Consider the following 22,808-nt stretch of genomic DNA (forward strand, 5'->3'; position numbering starts at 1 on the left):
AGTTGATTTAACAATAGAAAGCTGCTTATTTATACTTCCAGAGACATGATCAGACTTGCTTGACTCATGTCAGGCTGTGTTTGGTGAATACAAGTTCAGTATTATCTTTTAAATGAAATGCTTTTTATTAAATGTTTCACAAGATTCACAAGTCTGTGTCAGCTCAACAAAAAGAATACAATGCAGCACAAGCGTGGGACCAGAGGCAGCTAAACAAAGACGATTCTCATTCTGAAGCCGAGGAGAGCGGCAGCTTGAACTGCTAATTGTCTGTAGGTTTGACACTCAGAGTGACAGTGATCGTGTTAAACTTGTTTTTAACTGAGTCGGTAGCAAACTGTGACTAACGCCATCTAACTGAAAACAGAAATGGTGACGTCTGGGATGACAAAAAAACGACTGTTTTGGTTTGTGCTCGACTTACTGTAAGCATGTTTTCATATATTAAGTATGGTTATCTCTTTCTTCTGTATTTATAGGTTACATCTTTTTGCATGCACTCATGTGTTAATGCACATTTGTTGTGTGTCACAACCATATGCGTTCATGCATTTTTATGCTTTGACCTCTTTGCAGTTTTATGCATTTGCCTGTTTATTTCACTGTACATGTAAATACATTTTTGCATATTTCAATGTGTATGAAGCACGTTTCCTTGCGTGTCTGCATACAAAAAAAGGCAATAGGAAACATAGTGCAAGAGACAGAAATTGTCTTTTGGACCATTTGTTACCCTAACTGAGGAGAACAGCCTCTGTAGAGCCACATGACTGGCTGTGGCTGTCTACATTGACAAGCCATTTGGATGTGTTGACTGGAAAGATGACGAGCTAAAGCTGCACACTATCTTTCAGTAAGTGCCGCTTCTAAAAGAGTCCCATCTGGTTTTCCCTGCAGGAGCCCAAAAAACACAAATTTAATCAACCAGTCTGTGCCACAGTGGAGCTGCAGTTTTGTAGAGAGTACTAACGCTGTTTAATATTTACAGAATATTCACAGGCTGCATCACAGCTTCCTTACGTGACACACCGACAGCACATGCTGTCATTGATTGATGCACTTGCTGCTGCACTGATCATCAAACCTGGTGAAACACCTTTTGGTGCAATCTTATGTCCAAAGGTACAGCAGAGTTGTTGCTGGACAAATAACAAATCACACTGTGAGAATTGTTCAGACCTCACAGTTTTTCCATAAAGAGTCAAGAAATATTTCCAGCATGTCTGCATCAACATACCAGTATATGCAATGCAACAAGAGCAAGAGCAACAAGAAAACTAAAGGTTGCCTTATGTGTTAAATTTGCGGTAAAATGTTTGATAGAAAGGCCAAAAAGTTTTTTAATTAAAAGTGGCGATCAGGTGCACTGAGTATCTTCATGGTACATCCAATAAAAACATAACCTTCAAGAAGGAGGTTATGTTTTTGGTAGTGTTTGCATGTGTGGGTGTGTGTAACTGTTGACACGATAGCTCGAAAAGTTTTAAAGTAACTCTGATATAACTTTGTAGATGAGTAGAGGCCGGTCATGTAAACCATCCATTAAAATTGGCCTTAGATCCACCAAGGACTTCAAGGTCAACTTATTGATCTATTGATCGCATAACTTGCATTATGCATCAACACAGCAATAAAACGGCAATAAGCTGAAATCAGTCTATTATTAGTCAGTTTCCTACTGAATGGAGTCAAGCTGGCAATTATATGCAATCTGTTTGTAATAATACTGTATAATAAATGAGCAGGAATTGCAAATCTGGTCTCGTCTGTTCCGAATCAATTTACATAAACCAAAGTTCACAATAAACATTGCATTCAGAGTCCAGCTGAACCATCATTGATCTAAAACAGAATAATAATAGAATTTGACATGAAGCTGCAGGATCTTGTGTTTGGTGTTTTTCTCATGTTTTATGGCCCAAAGAAGTAATAGAATAAATGAAAAATGAACATATAATATCCTTGTATAATATACTGACTTGGCGGTGACAAGGTGATACTTTTATTCATTCTTTTCTATAAAATGTCCTCTTGAAATGTTAATCCTTCCAAAGTGGGACTTGAAAGTCTGATGTCCTTCCGTCTTGTTCCCTGTAATGCAGCTAAAATTGCTGACATTACAAGGTCAGGATTATCTTCTACTGACCTCAAAAGGCCGTAAACGGCTCTAAAAGTCACTCAGCGCTCATTAAAAAGCTGATAAATCTTAAGTGAGTTTAATAGTGATCGAGAGCATCAGTCCCACTAAAAGCAATCGACTGTTTTGTGACACACAATTGGCCACTCAGCTGTAAAGCCGGACTTTCCATTAGAAGCTCAGAGGAAAAAAAAGCATACACAAGCTGTATCCCAGCGTCCATGTTTCCAGAATATTTGTTCTATTGGGTTTGAATCTGATAATTTATCACCTTCATATCAACCCTGATGTTTTCAAAAAGGGAACAGCATGGTGGTGTGGCTGTACGCCTCACAAGCAAGAAGGTTCTGGGTTCGAATCCAGTCTGGTGTCGCTCTGTGTATTCTCCCCGTGTGTGTGGGTTCTCTGCGTGTACTTTGGATGCAGTGTAGAGAGCGTAGGGTCAGGTTAGTTGATTATTGTAAGTTGGATGTGAATGTGATTATGAATGGTTGTCTGTCTTTATGTGTTTGCCCTGAAATAAAATGGTAACCTCTGTAGGGTATACCCTGCCTCACCCTGGGATAGACTCCAGCACCAGGATTGGATAAGAGGAAGAAGATGAATGGATGACTTTTCAAAGCATTTCGTGACTTCCCATAAAAATTCCTTCTTTAAGTACCGCCGTTTCTAGAAGATAAAGCCTTATTGATCCACAGGAAATGGGTAAAAACATCATCAACTTCCTACTTTGGTCAGATGCTTGATAATGCAAAGATCATGAACCAGTCTGCCAGTCAGAACGTCTTCAGAGTTCCTGCTCAGTGAGCTGTCACCTGTTCATTTTAAGAACATTGAACAATGGCTGGACAGCAAAATGGTAAATAGCTGATCAGAAGCTTGAGAGGGCCTGGTGTGAACTTGAGGTCAGTGATAATGTCAAATATCAAACACTAGGTGGGGGACAAGCAGAAAGACAGACACTGTAGAAACACTGACTGGTTGTATTTTGAATGAAAAAAAAAAATTGACCATTTTAATAATCAAAGAGAAAATACAAATTACAGAAATTAGTTCAGTCAGTACCTTTAAAAACTGATCTCTTTAATACTGAACTCTGCCTCTCAGCAAGAATTTCATAAAACTTTGTAGAGAGGCAGAAAGGCGGGATAAGGAAGCACCGATAAACTGGACCTGAGAAAAATGACTAATGCCAACTACACTCCCATAATTCTATCACGTGGAGTGCAATAATCAGAGTGCAGCATTTGCCACCAGCTCAACAAGTACTATAACACCATAAATGAAAAGTAATGATGGGAATGTAGTAAAAGAACAGATGACATTAGCTTCCAGCATTACAAAAAAGAGAGCGAGGACCAAAACATCTTTCAGTGTTTGCAGACTTCAGGGTCCAAAAAAAGCAAAACATAAGAAAAATTTAACTTAAAAAACCCTTAATTTGTCCTAGATTGCAGCAAAATAAGTAAACTGCACTCCTGTGAAGGACCCAGTCACAATATTTTTAGTGAACAATTTACCTGCTAACTTGGATATTTCTGCTGTGTTAGAGTTTATTAATGATAACAGCCCGAGGACGCTGCTCACAAAGCATTAAGTTGAGTGTGTGCCTCAACATTAAATTCCCACACCAATGACGTCAATGCACCATTAGAGTTGTTACCACAAACATCCACTTATCCACTTTTAACAAATTATGAAATACGAACTATAACTGTCATCGAAACCTGAAGAGGATTTCAGTTTGACTTGAAGTCATATTCAGCTTTCTAATGCAAAATAGATGCAAAAATAAACTTTAATCAAAGGCAATTGGAAGAATGCTCATTTGGATGCAACAACTTAAATATTTAAGTCTTAAAAACCCTCATAATGGCCTGTAGTCTCTGTGTAGCTCCTGATATTTAACATATCAAACTGACGTAGAGTTACTCAAACCACTAAGCCATGATACGCTCAACTCTTTTAGTGTTGAGATGAACTAGACAGGAAACGGTCGGTGTGTCGAGAACAACCAGCTCATTTACATACTTGGCTTGTAGCAGGTGCCTACTTGAATGGCTCTTTGTGTGTGTCAGACACACAGACAACAATTTTCTCTGTGTCTCCCTCACAAAATAAACACAGTGACTTTGAAACTCATCTGGTGGAGCATGTGTGCCTGTTCGTCACAGACTGAAACAAAGGAAAAACATAGAAATATAATGTTGTCCCATCTACATTAGAGTTAGGAATAGAAATCTTCTTGAAATTTGAATCAAGACAATAAAATGGCAATGGTGATGTGCGCAGTTAAATTACCAAACAGATGTAATTGTAATCAGTTAGTTAGTTAATAAAAAAATGTGTCATTTAATTACAGGCACCAATCACAACACTGCCAAGGAAGTACCAAACACTGCAGTTCCTCAAATGGCCACTTGATGTTTTCATTAAAATTGAGTAATTTAATAATATTAAAAAAAAGAAAAACTTTACATATGAAATAAATGTTTTACAAACGGGTCAAGAAACAGTTTTAATCTCTGTATCTAATGTCTGTAGCACTACTGTTTGTGTTTGAACAGCTCAGCCTGTTTTAACATGTGCACTTCACATTGCTGTAACTCCTCAGCCATTTTAGCCCAGAGGTAAAAATCTAAATGGTTCGTGCAAGATGAGAATTATTTTGTAATTTTAATTAGTCAAAACTAGAAAATACACCCAGGCACCCTGTGTAATACTTGGGCGATAAAGGGTTAAGGCTTAGAGTTTCTTCACTTTACCTAATTTGCATCACTGAACTGAATCTCTCGAATGAGTTTGTAGTGTTGGTTTGTTTCACAGTAAGATTAATGCAAATATGTGACAAATAAACTGAACTAATGTGCTCTTAACCATGATTAATTCTGTATACATTACATTATACATTTTTGTGTGATATAACAATGTGATCTTGCAGCATGCTTTTACGTGTGCACACCAGAAAGGCGACCACGGGCAGGTATAAGAGCAAGAAAAGTAGGACTTTAAGAAACTGGTTAAAAAGCTCGACCCAAGATAAAACATCCCAGGTAGAAAATATTTTTCTGTTTTATTATGTGACAAGATACAGGGTTGAATTACTTTAGGTGTTAAACTGAAGCACAGTTTTCACCCCTTGTTCACAGATAAAGTGGCCCAAACTGTCTTTTACTGCTCGAGCCATCAAACTTCTGAACATGAGTATTGAGGATTGCCAATCGGGAGTGAAAATCTGTGTATATTGTAGGCAGCATTATGTCTTATGTTAATGCATACAAATGTCATGTGCAGTGCAATCAAATTTCCCCACTGGGGCAAATGAATGTATCCATGCTATTCAATTCCTTTAATTTAATATATTCGTGGAAAATACCACCGAGCTACTTTTGAGCTACATTTGACTTCCAGTGTGCCACTGGATGTAATGCCGTGTCACTACTCCTGCTTTATAACGCTGCGGCTGCGGCTGCTGGCATCTTGTTTCAATAGACTTGCGCTTCAAATTAGTAAGTGTGTCATCAGTGACTGTAGCTCATTAGAAAAGAAGGATGGAAAATGCCCTTCGTTCACTTACATTTATAAATGCTGCTGACTGCAAACTACAATCATTAATAAAACATTTTTCAGTATTTCCTTTCCTGTATTGCTCAAATTTTATATCATTTTGAGGTTATGTTACCCACCCCCACTAACAGACCCCACAAGAAGTTTGTGCTCCAGTTTTGGTGTGTGGTAGTCTAATATTTTTCAGTCTGTTGCTTAGTGCTAATGAGAAGGCATCTGCCAGAAAGTCTGTGGATACAGCTTGCCAACCAAGCTTGCTGTCATTAGCCGATAACTTACATAGTTTGCACACAGTATAAAGATAAAATGCCCCTTGTGCGATTAAACACAGCAGGTATGAAAGGCTTGTTGTGTACTGCACATGAGACAAAGTGACTCTTTTATATATAGTCAATGAAACATGAAAGCAATTTTCATAACTCAAAGAAATATGAAATAGTCCAGCAAATCTCCAAACACAGAAAAGGCTCTTTATATTTGCAGATTAGATGTGACAGATAGCTTAAGCCCAAAGGCTGCACAATTAAGATTTATGTAAAATGACTTAAGTTATAAACATGAAAACAGCATCTGAACCCAGGATGAACAAAGCATTAGAACAAGGGTGTCAAACACAAGGACCAAGGGCCAGAATTCGCTTGGCAAAGACTCCAAGCCGGCCCACTGGAAAATGTGAAGAGCAGTCTTCGCATTAAGCCAACAGAACCTTTTCTTTAAATTTACACATGTATTTCTAACAGCTTTAGCCAAAAGAGTCATGGTGACAGATTTCTTTCAGTTACTGCAGCAGCATTTCTTTATCATGAAGAAAAAAGATGCACTGCTGAAATTGCTCTTTCTTTTTATATGTAAAAATAACTCAGGGATTAAATGTGTAGTTAAGCCTAATTACACTGACAGAAAGAGGAGTTTTACTGGTCTGGCCCACAATGTAAAATAAGTTGGACATTCGTGCATTAGAGGATAAATGAGACTCACCTGGTCCTCAAAGGACAGGGCCTGTCCGACGTCCCGAGGGAACCCATCTATGACGATACCATTAGCATCCGGGATCTTCATAATCTTCTGCTTTATCTCAGTTATTGTAGTCTCCTGCAAATCATCAAAAGCAACATGATTCATAATTTTCATCACTTGGTGCAACTCACCCATTACACCCAACTTCCATATCTGCAAAGAGCTCATTAGATTTTTAATCAATACAAACTGAGTAATTAGCCACTGCCTTGGTGTCCAAAAGCATATTTAACTACACTCACATCTGAGATGCCAAACAGTGGGGGCAGTTTTCTCAGTGAAGAGAAAGACATTGCAATTACAGAGCTACACAATTTACAGTTGTGATTATAATTCAGAGATAAAAAGATTAGTTTTATCAATGGCTTTTGCAGTTTTTTGTGTAGATTCATCAGCACTGTAAATCTGACAAATAATGAAGGGTATCTGATTTGGAGCCATAAATACGGTGAATGAAAAATCCACTATATCATTCATCTGTTCATCCAGCTGTTGTTAAATATTTCTGAATGCAGCTGAATGAATGTTGAGAGGTCCCGAGGTCAGAGCGTGCCAGCATCTTTTAGCATCACTTGCTTCCTCTTGGCTGGAGGAGGTCAACATGTTTGAACGTATTTCTCCAGGCAGAATGCACCACATGATACGACAGAGATACATGAGCAATGCTCAGAACTAAAAATAACACGAGCAACACAGACATTTAATTTCCCTCCGACTGCAGAGTGTGAGCGGCAGCCTGACAGACTACGCAGAGATAAACCTAATCTAGATTCCATAAACCAGATTAATGTATGCTTGTAAGACTAACTCAGAGAATCTGATCTAAGAAAAGCCCTCTGAGCCGCTGCACGTCTCGCAGCAGAGCTCTCACAGGAATGCGAAGCATCAAACAATTCACCTGCAGCTGCACACACTCTGTATGCAAAATTACTTCTGTTCAGCCATTTGTTATTTGCAATATACACAGTAGACTCTGAGTAGCTTTCTAAATAGTGCAGAATAGACTGAGATTTCAAATAAATCTTTCTCATTCCGTCCGCACTAACAGATCTGGTGTTGCATGATTAGAATTTCCACATCCATCAAATGTCATGCATTTTATTATAGTGTTTTCAACATGTAAATTACATGGTAAGAGACACCTCGTTTGTTCTATTTTTGGTGGAACTAGTGCTTTTGGTGGAGTCCCTCAGATCAGCCACTTTGTGATGCAAACCATTTTAGCTCTTCTAACTTTAGGAGATTCTTTTAGCACAATGCACTGCAGCACAGAAACATTAAAGCTGGAAGTCCATTATTGGGGAACAGGATAAAAGAAAAACAACTATAAAGTCCTCTATACAGATGGATGTCCATCGCATCTGTTGGTACACAACAGCAAAGCGAATTGATTATTATTACTGTGCATTTAAGAAATGGTACACTATAAACAATATTACAGATGGTTCCTCCTTTGAAGAAAGAACTAAAGTAAACCAAAATACCCCTGAATTCTACTCAGTCTCTTTTAAAATGGTGACAATTTTTCATAGTCATACGACATATAAAAGTGATTCCAGTCTTTAATTTTAGAACAGGCTGACAAACATCCAAGAGCCTCTCATGACAAGACCCATGAGATTTCTGAGGGAACACAAGTTCAGAAATTTACTGAGTCACATGACCCTGCGGTGTGCTACAGCAAACAGCATGTGGTTGTTGGCTCCCAGTTAGTGAAGCGATACGGTGGTTCTTTCAGCGGTTTGGTAGAGAAATACTTTTAATGAACAACCTGTGATTTTGTGAACTCGCCTGAATGTACCATTTTATACCAAAACAGGAGCACTCAGAGAGCGCAACTCCCCCCAGAGGACAAGGCCTAAACCAAAACTTTCGTTTTATGATGTTTTTATTGCAACATGATGACGTCAGCATGTTGTTGCGTCATTGTGACATCATTGGGTGTGGTATTGAAAAAATAAAAATTGCTAAGAAGCAAAGAGCTAGGCAGACAAACAAACTGATTACATACTCTTTGCCTTTGGGGCCAGAATTAGCTATAAATGGTACATGCAGGAATTTGAATGTGGGTAAACCCAATCATTTCTGATTCCTGGACATCAAATACTGCCACTCTTTGGAAGCAGTAATACTGGAGGGTGCTCTTTTAAAATGCAATAAAATCTATATTTATAAGTTGGAAGAGTGACAATGGAGTTAGGAACAAGTTTCTCAGCCAAAAGGTCGTGGTATGTGCTCCCTGTGTGCACTGAAAACAGCTACGTTTGGTTTTGCAAAAAGGCTGTAATCTGATTTAAAATATAACCTTTAACCCTGCATGCTGTAAGATGACATTTAACAGAACAAATGTCCAAGCGGGAAGTTTTCATTCACTGTTGGCCATCACAGCAACAATGCCAAAGGACACGTTGTGTCTGCGAGGCGCAGATAGTATTTAGATCTCTGCCCAGCAAATCGACTAATAGACGTGGCTCTGAACTCCCACTCCTAGTATACAAGTTATTTCTGATTTATTGAGATTAAAATGCCAGAAATCAGAATTAATAAGTAAGTGCAAAAAGCAGTGACAGTTTTCATATTTACTTAACTTTTTTCAGACTGTGTGTTGACTGAACAATATTTGAGTGCTGCTTGAACTGAGACCAATGAAATTTGCAATGGAAATTTTAAAAAATCCACAAATATTAAAGGACAGAGGTGAAAGCTGGAAATGATGAATACCCCTGGAGTCATTTGACCTGGAAATAAATGACAACTGAACCTTTATAATTGTTTAGATTTTTAAGAAAAGATAAGAGAAGATAGAGTTGCGATCAGAGGTTAACATACAATCAATATGGCCATGAGTGTCAAGGTAATTTTGGACTTTTAATGATTTCTTCGCACTGTTCTTTTTCTCGGTTGGAACAATAATACAGCCTACATCTTTAATGATTTTAAAAAACAAGAATTGGGCATACAAGTTTGAATTTATGTTGGATTTTCTTCAATCCACACGACACCAAAAACATACATCCTCCTGAGATCCAGCCTGTTCATTTATGTCCTATTCATGGTGATGTTAAATTTGCTTCCCTGTGGACAGTGATGTTGGTATCTCAGCAGTTTTCAGTTCATGGAAAGCTTGAGACTTGGATGGTTCCTGGGCTGTTCTCAAAAAGTGTAACCAATTTCCTTTCACCTGAAGGGGTCAGTTTGGGTCATCTTCCAGATCTTGGCAAAGTAGTGACACATCTGAATAACTTCTACTTATGTACAGTTGTTTGATGACCCGTTTAGAAATTGCTCCAAGACACTTTGTAAATCTATAGTTCTCTTTAATCTTCAGTTCCTTGGACTTTCCCATTGTTCTGAGTATAGGTTAATCCAAAAAGTACTGTCAAACTAATATTTATAATGAGTGTATGTAACCTTCTGAGCACAGGCGCAAAAATATACTTTATTTACCTCCAAAGTTGGCAAAATATTTTTGCATTTGTCTGTGGTAAACATGTTTAATGTGAGTTTAAGTCTTGCAGCTTTAACTCTCAGTCATGACAGTGGTATTCATCTTCTCATCTGTTCCTCACCATGAAAGCAAATCCATGTACTCCCATGTCAAATGACTTCTTCTATTTCTAAGGCTTTATACTCAACACCCAAAGAAAAATCCATGACTTCTTGGATCTAAGACTGACTGAAAAATGACTCCAAACTCTATTTTTAACCAACTATTAATTAATAAATCTTTTTGAATCCATCCATCCGCTTATCCTTTTCAGGGTCGCGGGGGGTGCTGGAGCCTATCCCAGCTGTCATAGGGCGAGAGGCGGGGTACACCCTGGACAGGTCGCCAGTCTGTCGCAGGGCTAACACACAGGGACAGACAACCATTCACACCTAGTGACAATTTGGATTATCCAATTAACCTATCCCCACAAACTGCATGTCTTTGGAGGGTGGGAGGAAGCCAGAGTACCTGGAGGGAACCCACGCAAACACGGGGAGAACATGCAAACTCCACACAGAAAGACCCCGGCCTGATGGTGGAATTGAACTCAGGACCTTCTTGCTGTGCGGCAACAGTGCTAACCACCGTGCCACCGTGCTGCCTCTTTTTGAATCGTGTGGAATAAAGCGGTAGAAATAATGCACATGACCTCAAACACGGCTAAAGACCAGCTGTGAATCAGTAAGAAGTCCTTGAGTATGCACAAAAACAGTACTGTCATCCGGGCTCTTGTTTAAAGATTCTGAATAACAGCCTTCTGACACACTCAGGAGCGTTTTTGCCTCCTTCATTACATGCAGAATCATTAAGAAACCAAATTCTAATCTGCTTTGCTAAACTAATTATGGTGGGAAATTAAATACCTAACAGCCGCAATTCACTTTATCATATCTAATGTGTCTGCAATTTGGCCCACGGTGCCGTTTATCTCACCGGTTGCTGGACTGACATGTAGTGAATGGCGACAAGGTGAAGCGATGTCTTACCAGACGTGCAAGTAAGGGATGATAAATGATGCACCAGGCAATTCCTGAAGGTGATTCATGACGCGACAGAACCTGAGAAGTACGTTATTAAGCAGGTGGGGGCTCGCGTCTGTGTTATAATTGTTCACTGTGCTGCATAACCAGTACATTACAGTTTGTAGATTATTCTTCTGGGTGTTTTCATTGTGTACATCCGAAAAGTGGGAGTTTCATCATTTTATATAAAAGATGAACTCTTAATAGCTGCTTTTATATCAGGATCTTTACAGAAAATATATTCATGTTTAACCAAAGCTTAATACACAGAAGCATTAGTGACATACTTATTTTTCCCAGAGCTTAATACAGGACAACACATGCCACAAACTCTGGTATCAGTCCCATAGCCTAGACCAAAAACCACAAGAGAGAGCATGTATTTCCTGGTAAGACCTCCAACATCTGAAAAAGTACTTTATCAAAGTGTGCTTCTGCATTTTGTGTTAAACAGTGAAAACCAAGCAGAGTATTTCCCCACAAGTACCGCAATGTTTGTGCATCCTTGTTTTATTTGTTCTCTGTTTGTTCTATATATATAAATAGTTTTGCCACTAATCGGACCCTGATCCCATGTCATGTCCTAACAAGACAAGTTGCTTATATCACTAAAGGTAATTAATTTATGAAAGGAAACAAATGCATCTTGTTTAAACTCAGGCCTGTGCTCACCTACTCTCTGCTGACTTGGCTTTTTGGGATTATGGTCAAGTTTTTGGGCTTCCACTAGATCCAAAGGATAACCAGGCTGAACTTTCACACTGATCAATGAGTACAACTGTAGAAAACTAAACTAAAAATGTTGATAAAAGTGAAATCTTTGGCACAAAGCTTTACCTTCACCTGCAGATTCTGCACAGATATGCAGACAGGTTAGACCTGAAGGATACATGAACAGAGGTAGAGAATGCGATCACTGGGACATTACACACCGATTGTGAACTACAGCTTAAAGCCAAGAAATTGCCACTTCACCGTCTTGTTTATCTGGAGTCAAAAGTGCTCATATTTGGACAAGAAGGTGAAGCTGGTGAATGACACTTGAAAATTGAATGGATAAACATGCCTCACTTTAACACCTAAAGTCTACTTAATGATGTAATTGCTTCAAAAAGGCTCCTTTTCAGCAGCTTTAGGCTCATGAAAAGGAGTGAATTTAGCTAAAGGCAACATAATGACTCATCGGAAAATAAATATTAGTATGTATGGTAGTACACTGTATATTTTTTATTCAAAATTCTCTACACACATGCTGTGTGTAGATAACTCAGAATATTATCTGAGATTTCAGTTTCAGATAAAGAAGTGGCATTTCGAATCTGCGTACTGGCAGGAAATTAAACCTGAAGGACAAACACTCAGAAAAAATATGTCGTAAAAAGAAGTTCTTTGTGGTTTTAGGTTCGCACATCTTCCTACATCACTGGGAGGATTTATTCTTCACAGCATATCTGCAGTGAAATGTTATGAACTCACAGACCACTCTAAAGCTTTTTCCAGGATATTTAATAATAGCCCGGGACTCTCTTTAGGGAATTTTATTTACTAAGGTGTGATCCCATGTAAAAATTTACCTTGCTGTCTCTGCTATTGATGACCAGTCTAATACTGATTGGCTGACTGAATCTTATTATTGCGGGGTCTGTTTGGTCTTTAACTGTGACAATTCACAGAGAATAAGATGAAGAAGTCTCTTTATACAAATATGTAATGACACTTGTTGTCCTACCATGAGATACAGAATATTAAATGTATTTGGTGGTTGATGCAGCAGCAAAATGATGTGGCTTCTGACTCCTTTTGGAGTTAGAAGCCACATCATTTTTGTGCTTTTGAAATAATTTATTTACAATTTTGTGTTGCAGTAAAAAAAACTGAAACTGAATATCTGATGAAAACCCTGTTTCTGCTGATTCTCATAGTCCCTCCACTTTCTGCTCTACACTCCAGGGAGCTCCTCCTGCAGCAGTCTCTAGGCAGGGAGGGCCATTAGTGTGATTTGGGCACACCTCAGAACGGAGTTTAAATAGGTCTGGCCTCTCTTTCTCCCTCCATCCTAGAAACCATCTGTTTTACTGACAACACCAATACTGTAAATGCTCTTATCTTTTCTACATAAACTTCTAATTATTATCACAACCTTGTCTTGTCAATGTCAACGAGACAGCTTTTGACACATTAGTACCTTTCAACCTTTGATATATTTAGACTTACATAACTCAGACTGATTATCTGTATGGCGCAGTTACTGCTTTTTCCAAACAGCCTGTCACCTGGAATAGGTTCGGGCTCCGGTGGGACTCTAAGGGAATTTTCACTCCTACAGTTTATTTAACGCGTTCAAAATCAGTTGATCGGTTTTGGCTAAGAGAAGGTGTTTAGCTCAAACTTGCAGCGCACACGTGGTAGCTGAGTCGGATGTAGATCGGATGACAGTCTCACCATAAACAAACCAGTTTCTTCAAAGAGGTCTGTGGTTGAACTCGAGTGTAAATACCGTGATCACATCTGCACAAATGGGGGAAATGAACCAGAGTTTGATTTAATCTGACAAAACACAGCAGGTGTGCACCCTTATGCACCCTAAGCTGCATTAGTGGCTAAGAATATGGATGTGTGGGTGGATGGAAGTTGACTGTTTCAGATCATATTGGATATGTTTGAATATTACGGCTGTTATAACAAACAGCCATAATATTCAAACGGTAACAGTTAGACGACCCATATTTGGTTAAAACCCCTGTCTATTTATCATTTTGCAATGCTTTACTCTCTCCACTCTTCTTAGATCCATTTCCAAACCTTAACAACCACAACCCCTCAAAGTATAACCAATTCTTTGAACTGTCCCCTCAAAAGAGGTATTTTCAAGTTCAATCTGCAACAGCTCCACAACTGTGAAGCCAAAAATGGACAACCTTGGGCTCGATGATTAAGACATACTTGAGAGAATTTTGAAATACAATAAATCTCTGTGTCCAAATCGCTAGACCAGAGTGAGATCTGAAAAACGCCTGCTAATCAAAACTACAGAGCATAAAAAACAGCCTTACAACAATGAGTCTCTGATGTTATTGAGCCAGTTTGTAAAATGTTCAGATGGAAATCTGATGCAACAAAAATGAACCACAACAAATGTTACATCTACTTTAATCTCAAATGAATGTGCCAAACAGGGCGGGGTGCCTTTCAATAACAGATACAACCTTGTTGTAGCACAGGGACTTATGGGACGGAAAGGGTTCATGTTAAACACGTTGCACTGTATAGTGATTAAAAAAGTGGACCTCCAACAGCCAAAGGATGGTCTCTATAGATTTTCCTCCCAGGCACAATAATTATCCTGCAAAGATGGATGCTCCTAAGACGGACAGAAAAGCCTCTTTCCAACACGCTTGCGATATGGATGCTGCTAATTAGTCCCTTGTTACACGCATGCTGTGATAATGACCTGAGAGTGATTGGACAGGCTTGGCATTCATCCCTCCTCTCATATTCTTTCTGTGTGACCTCCCCCCCCTCACCCGCTCTCCTTCTCTGTGTCTCTGCTACCTGTGGTGCCAGCTCTCCGTTGGTGATGATTTTAGCGATCAGGCTCCACTTTCTGTTGCTTGTGGCGTTGTGGATCATCTTCTTCCTCAGCAGCTCGCCCACAGACATGTACTGGAAGCCGTAGCGCTCGGCAATCTTCAGGCTCTGTGTTCCTTTGCCACTGCCAGGGCCACCTAGGCACAAAGGGAGAGCTGTTGATGTTTTGGGAAATTTTTTGTTGTGTGTGCATGTGTGTGCGCGAGAAAGTGTGAAACATTATGCGTGTGGGCGTGCTAGCGTAGGCGCGCGTGTGTATGAGTGAGAGATATTCAGGGTTTGTGAGACTGTGTGTGTGCATGAGTCTGCTTGTGTTTGCACATAAGTGGGAGGGTGTTTGGGACTGAACTATGTGTCTCTCCATGACTGTGTGTTAAGGTATATGTGTGTGCAGGGGGAGAAGGGAGTGTGTGTGTGTCTGAAACAGGTATGTGTGAACCTCCTACATTTGATAACAAATAATCATTTTCACTGTTTTAACAGGATAGGGACGCGCAGAGGAGGGTAAGGCTGTCTTAGAGCAACTCGGATTTACACATAAAATAATCCCAGTTCAGTAAAACACACATTTTGAGTTAAAATGCCCATAACGAAATCTAATCATTATCACATCGCTCGAACATAGTGGGTAAACTTTACCACAGTATTGCAAACTAACCTGCTCTATATTATACAAAACTGTATAGTTTTTTCAAAAAATTTCAAAACATGGAAAAAACACAACTCGAGCAGCACATCAGGTATACAGAAGATCCAAATGTGATTTTAATTTAAGAATAGAACATTACCCGAGCTTTAAATTTCCAGTTTCTCAAGTCCTTATCAATGAAAATAATCTCATCAAATAATCTCTCTTCTGTCCTCTCGTTCTTACATCGTTCTCCATCTCTCAGAGTGAGCTTATCCCACACCAACTTTTTTTCTCCCTGGGAAATATCGCCTCTGTACCTTTAGCTTGCAGACAAAATACATGCGAAACTGCACAGAAACAGTTTGTTTTGGGGGATATTTGTTGAGCTGCCTGAAACATTTGAAATTCCTTGCCAATTCTAAACATCATCCCATTTGTACTTGCTTATATTTTGTAGTGCTAGCCAGACCCCCCCCCCCCCGAGCTATGCCGATGTTCTACAAACACAACTGTATTGAAATCTGCAGCATGAATGCATCAAAGCCATGAGAAGGGGAAAAATGATCTGCTAAAAGGTGTAAGTGGCTGTGAGATTACCTTATTTCTTAGTACAAAGAAAAGTATCCCTGTTGGCAGGAATCAACAAGTGGGCCTCTTTACAATATGATCTATTAAATTGCCTATCAGACTCGATTACTCATTAAATGAATACAGCAAACCCACCACTCCAGATAGTTCTTTAACACCTGGCTTATCAGGCCTGGTTTCAAGCCCCAACAGTGATACCATATTTTAAAAGAGAGGCAAAACTATGTAAAAAGCCAGAAACATACTGAAATTTATAACTTTCCTTTGTGTATTTATAGTCCTTTTGTTATAAATCTCCATCACTGTGAAATAGTGCATAAATGCACTACATTAAGGTGGGAATTTTCATTTTCTTCCTTAGTTCAGTGCTTGCATATCAAAAATGTTCGTAAAAATGCCAATAAAGAGGATCAGATAAAGGCAGTGGAGAAAAGCTCTGGTGGGCTAAGTGCTGAAATCCTGAACAGAAGAAAAACTGCTTAACAAAAAGTAATGGAGGCTATCAAGTCCGTAAGCTCTGAGCAAAGGACCCCAGCAGAGGTAATAAAATGTTGAGACTAACGAGGGGCAACAGAAAGCACATCATACAAGAAAAGCAGGCCATGAGTCACTGCAGCTATTTATAGATCCGACAATTAACAGAGCAATAGTGGGAGGCCAGATAAAATATAGTAATATACATTTATGTAATAATTAATATCAATATTAAGAAACTGAAGTTATGTGAAGCATAATTTCTCATCTATTTTTTCTTTTCTATGTCACTATATCAGCTTGACTTGTATTGATTACACCCAAATGTCTATACATTTAATCAAAAATTGCCATTCAGCACAAGGTTTAACATTAAAGAATAGCAGTTGAAGGATCCCAGTGTAGCAAATGTATGCCTTATCTTACATTTGATTATTCTGTTATCTTTGACCTAGTCTTTCCCACAGTCCTCTCGATGACACGCATCTGTCAATCTGTCTCTCTCTACATGAACCTGACAGACAAAACATTTGCCATGATCCTCTACAGAGATGACAGCTGATGTCATCCTGTTTATTCGCCCTTTAAAATAGGCCACAGTGTGCTCACAGAGAAGAGATCGGAACCAGCTTTGTGTAGCAAGTACAAAAAACTATCATCCACTCTACAGGGTGTGAAAATCCCAGAGCGAAACATACTACGGCGGAGGATCGTTAAAAGGTTCTTAACAGAGACCGGAGTGCTTTTTGTGCTTAATTAAAAAGCTCTAATAAACTGTTAAAAAAAAGAGTTCATAAATAACATTTTTTCAGTCTAGCTGAAACAGTGTTATTACTCTTACTGTGCAGCTGCCACACTTAATTTATAAGATTAATGAATGTATTTGACAGGTTAATGGAGGCACGTCAGGAAAATCAGATTTGAGAGCGTGAGTGTCTAACATAGTGAGTGACATGACATAACATTTACCCTGCTGACACTAGTGTAGAGAGGCGGAGTCATATTTGAATACCAGGGAAAACATGTTGCCAGTGTTTTTCCTGGTATTTAAATACCAGGAAAAACACTGGTAATTGTTTAAGTCCGATTCATAGTTTCCTGTCCAGGCCATTATTTTCTAGATCAGCAGGGCAAATAAAAGCCTCCACTTTGTAATTTTGCTGATCTTTTAGTACAAATGGATGCAGCTCCAGCCCCAGCAATCTTATCCTCTGTTAACACACAAACAGAAAGCATCTTAATTGCTGTTTATTATCTAGTGGAAAGCATGATTCACCAAAGAATCTGGATGAGTGCTTGAAATCCAATACATCAGATTAGGAAAATAATATAAAATAGCCTGACCCTGATTTTGCCTCAAAGTTTCCTCATTCTTTTGTGAGTGGATGCTATTTATAGTTACAGTAACTGCGTTTTGTTTGTTTTGGGTATGTTTTTTTTTTTTTTTTTTTTTTTTTTGGTCTGTTGTAATGGTTCTTTACCGATGACGAGGATGACTTTAGGTCGTGGTCTGGATGGATCAAACACCTCGTACTCCTCTATGAGCTCCGCCGTCTCCGACAGGTCAGAGTCGCTCTCGATGGAGAACTGGCTGATGGGAGGGAGGCGGTCGTACCGTCTGTAGGGGAAATTGGGGCTGTCTGGCAACACTGTGACACACAGACAAACAGATACACACAAAGTGTTAAATAAGCAGAACAGACCGGCTTTGATTTGTGTATTGATGAACTTTTCTCAAACCATTCATGTCTGCTGATTTACTCGGCTAAACAATGCTACGATTCTGCGCTGTCTTTTTATATGTGCAGTTGTGACTTTATTTCAGACTGCGGCTCTCATTTCAGAAGAAAACCCCCAAATAAATCATGTCTGTTTCAACAAACAGTAAATTAGAGATGAAGCGGTTAGAGTGATGAATTTAAACAGAGCTGCTTCATTCGGTTTGGTAATTATCCTGCTGTCTCTGGTGATGAAAGCATCGATTATACAGCTTCGACAACAATAACACAGTTAGCAAAGATAGAAATAACAAGTGCAAGTTTCTCCAACAGAAGCAGGAGCTGCTATAGTTTACATGTGTCATCTGCTTACACAGGATAGTACTGACCATACAGTTAGTAGCAAGGACAACACATGACAACGCATGCACTCGTTGTATTGGAAGAGACCCGAGGATGTTTTATGTAAACAGTTCAGCTAGTTAAAATGAAAACAGTTTAATTTAACTTAACATGCCACAACTTAAAACTTTCAACATATCAGTAAGGTAATCATGGCAAGATAAGAATAAATGAGTGTGGGCTTCCCTTGCAGCTATATTTATTTATTCATTTTTAGAGGGTGTCAAATTTGAGCTTCAAAAATCAGCCAAAGGCAACAGAAATCAACAACCCTGATTAGCCTACAGTTCCCAGCAGATAAGCACTGCAGCAGGTAAAGTTTCCAGATTATTTTGCCACAATATTACACGAAGAGGAATTCAAATATAAAGAAATAAAATGTCTTCGCGAAATGTTTTTGAACTAATGAACTGTAGATCTATACATCTGTGTTATCTGCATGGCATGGGTGAAATTTGTTTTGGTGTTCATGGGTTCCTGCTGTGTACATTACTCCTGCGCTTCAAGGAAAAGGTGAATGGCTGAACTGGAAAGAGTCATTAGCTTACAACAGCTGTAACTGAACTCCACTTTGCTTTGCAAATTCAAACAAAGTTTTGCATATATGGGACTTCCTGCTGGGAATCAAAAACTGATGAATGGAGAGACTTTTTTTTTTCATATTCCTGCTCAGACTAATATTTAGCTACGTGTATTCCACCGGACAGTGACGGTAGCACAGCTTTGATCTATGCACACTGTCTTTGAACAGGAAGCAGCAAGGTTTCCTTCCAACAATTTTAGCCAGTTTTGTAGATGTGGTTTGGATGTATATGATCTTATCTATGTGTCTAAAATCTATGTGAAGTATGGCTGTAGTTTGCACTAAAGTGCCAGAGTAAAATGCATCTTCTCTCATTGCGCTCTGAAAGTTTTTTCCTGTCTCTTGTTCCAAGACAGTGGTAACAGTTTTAACAGTGTATATGTACAGTGAAGCTTCTGGGCTCAGCACAAACATCAAAACCCGTTTGTCATCAAGCAGGGAGCCAGATTGGTGTGAAATAAAGATGTGCACTGCTGTCGGCTTTCTTAGAAAGAAGGCAGGAGCCAAAAAGTAGAAATGCTGGCATCTTTTATTGTGCCAAGAAACTTTGCCAAAAATAGAATGGGATGAAACGCAGCACCAATTAATCTGCCAAAGACTTTTAGTCAACTAAAGACATAAAATAGAGCATTCCCAGAGCCTGTTGGTTACAAACCTGTAGGTTAAATTTACATCCAACTAAAGCAAGAAAAAGATGTATTTAAGTAAATCAAACTGCTGCATTTAAACAAATCAACCAAGCAACTAATTGCTTAAGCTCTAATCTGTTTCACTGCCTCCTCACCATTTCTGAAGAGGGACCTGCGTGACTGGCCTCCATTGAGAGGAGGAAGTGACTTCTTCTCCTGGCCCACAAAAGTATCCCACCGCACCTTTTCTGGTCCTCCGAGCTCTCTGGCTTTCTTCAGACAGCCTTCCAAGTATTCAATGGGGTCATCGGGCCGGTAGTACATCAGACCTGTGAGCAGGCTCTGGGGGAAACAGTGGAGGACGATATTATGATGTATACAGTTTCATACAATATTTAGAGAAGGGATGTTCACTGTGGCAGATCTGCAGCTTTGTTACGATGTGCTGTTGTGGAACAGCGTGGCAGTGCTCGAACACACCGCCTTAATGAGGGGAAGTTTTGAACTGCAGAGCATGGTTGCCTTAGCCCGGCTCCACCAGAGCAACAAAACATCTCATTTTGCCAGAAGTCCATGAAATTGGCCTCAGCCTGACAAATACACACATACCCCTGGTGACCTTGGTGTTATTGTCGAGCAGCACTGACTGTGATGAATGTGAAAGCGAACTCGACAGCCAAAACACAAACGTATGTTTGTGTGACATTTGTCTTCTCGATCCTGTTTTCAAAACAATACCTTCCTCTGGGATTTCATCTCCACCCTCACTAACATCTCCCACCAGCAGCATGCTGTGAAGTTTCCTGAAAACAATTTGACGTGCTCATTTTCTTAGACTGATAATGAATACACTGTTACCAGAGCAGCACTGTAAGCAATGAAACGCAAAGGCAGTTATGATGATGACGACGATCATGATGTCCCACTTCACTGCTCAATGTAATTTGAACTGACTGTAAATAAACAGGCACTGATTGCTTGCATACATTAGCTTGACTGCAGCAGGGGAATGAGTGTAATTAAGAGGATGAGCCAATTTAGCATCCCCTCAGGAGAAAGAATATATTTCATTATCATATTCCTGTGAGCTCTGATATGTGTCTCTGCTTAGGAATTAATCAACTTAATCGGACTTTGTATCTTTTTCACCAGCTATGACCATCTGTAACTTTCATATTTACATAATATCCCAGCAGACTTCAACAGTGGTTAAATAGCAGTTATATATATATATATATATATATATATATATATATATATATATATATATATATATATATATATATATATATATGGGAGGGAGTTTGTAAAATTATGATTTCCCCTCTTATTTTAAGCTGCTGTTTAATCCTGAAATACGCTTTCAGCCCACGTGATCCGCACCTCCATCTACCGTCAGATAACATAAAGGAAGGATCTTTACCGTGACTCTGTCATGCATCTTGCAATGCATGGAACATGAATCTTAGTGTACTCTCCCTGAGCGCGAAACATACCCAGTTTGTCTCTTCAAAGCGTGCACCAGTTCTCACCTCAAATAGTTGAGGTATCTCCCGCCGCGCGAGATACTCCTTGGCATCGTTGGTATTCATCTCTAGACGGAAATCCTCTGAAATGACAACTTCTCCGAAGCGTTTGCTTTTCTTTTCCTTTCTTCAGACGACTCAGTGCAGTAATCTTTGGTTAATAACCGAGCTCCGGACAGACTCCCCCTCAGCGCATTTTTGCCTCCTGTTTGTACTTTACAACTGAATTCCTGCAGGCAATGCCACCGCGCCACCCTCCTCGCTTGCTGATGCAGATGCGTGGCTTGTCCGTCTTCCCTCCTACAGCGGACTGCTTCCAGCACGAACCGACTGTTTGTGTGTGTGCGTGTATGTGCCTTGACGTTGGGTTGGCACAGAGGTTGCGCGCTGTGTGCCAAAAAGCGCACGCACCGCCTCTGCTCTACATTTTCAATCGTTCCTCCTCAGTCTTGAAAGTTGGTGTTGATTCATGATTAATTCGATCGTGGGTTATAAAATGATGGAATAAATGATGGAATACAGCGGATCAAATGTGGTAGCGGCTTTTTTGTGTACATGTAGTTGAAATATTCTACTTTTATTTTAAACTTTTGAAAAGAAAATAGCTTATCAGATATGAGTCCATAAAAATATGAATTTTTAATATGTTTATTTTAAGTAACCGTATTTTGTTACTAAAATAATTATGTTTCAATTCAGTGTTTGTAATAGAATAGTTTTACTTTGGTAGCACTTTTACACTATTAAGCATTAGTAAGGTATTAGCAAGTTTTTAATGTTACTGTTAATGTTTACTGATACACCATCTACAGCTACAACTGCTACTACATCCGTGTTTAGTAATAACCATAATCCTAGTCATAATAATATATATTTATAAATGGTAAACTAATGAGGAGTAATGGTATATAAATGATGAATTTATCACTTGCTAATGCCTTACTAAGGCATTACTAAGGGGGGGGGGGATGATACACACAAGCCAAAACTATATATTTCTGATTTTCCTTATATTTCCATTACTTCCAGAGAACAAAACATGCAAAATATCCCAATGCCCACTGACATGTGTGTCAGTCTTTACTTCACATTTTTATTGCATTTGTAAATAACTTTGTAAATAAATAACTTTAAAACTCCACATTCATACATACGAAGAAGCTCATTAGACTTTTGCAAAAACAACTTTGTGAATTTATTTAATTGACTAACAGAGTGGAATAACCCGCACAACCTAACCCTCGGTGTAGCTAAATATAGCTGGATAATCTGTTAAATTGCATAACAATGTATATTTTTGTTTGGGGTTGGGTGGAAAAGTTCAGCAAAAGGTGGATTCCACTGGACAGTCAGTCAAGCTTTTTAAGGCAACCCAGGAAGGAAGGTCACTTTGATTTCCTGGTTTGTTCCGTAGGATTTGATTCTTAAAGCCTCTA

General features: G+C 39.1%; 1 protein-coding gene across 1 annotated transcript in view; it reads right to left on the reverse strand.

The window, feature by feature from the left end:
- Positions 1–21,735, reverse strand: part of ak5 (adenylate kinase 5) — a 108,025-nt gene extending 86,290 nt beyond the window's left edge. The window contains exons 1-5 of the mRNA XM_031731012.2: positions 21,379–21,735; positions 20,002–20,188; positions 17,996–18,163; positions 14,786–14,958; positions 6,683–6,796 (exon numbers count right to left, since the gene is read on the reverse strand). Coding sequence (XP_031586872.2) covers positions 6,683–6,796; positions 14,786–14,958; positions 17,996–18,163; positions 20,002–20,188; positions 21,379–21,438 — 702 coding nt within the window. The 5' untranslated portion in view covers positions 21,439–21,735. The remainder of the gene's footprint in view (positions 1–6,682; positions 6,797–14,785; positions 14,959–17,995; positions 18,164–20,001; positions 20,189–21,378) is intronic.
- Positions 21,736–22,808: the final 1,073 nt, after the last annotated feature.

Source organism: Oreochromis aureus, linkage group 18 (genome assembly GCF_013358895.1).
Source record: "Oreochromis aureus strain Israel breed Guangdong linkage group 18, ZZ_aureus, whole genome shotgun sequence".
NCBI classification, from domain to species: domain Eukaryota; kingdom Metazoa; phylum Chordata; class Actinopteri; order Cichliformes; family Cichlidae; genus Oreochromis; species Oreochromis aureus.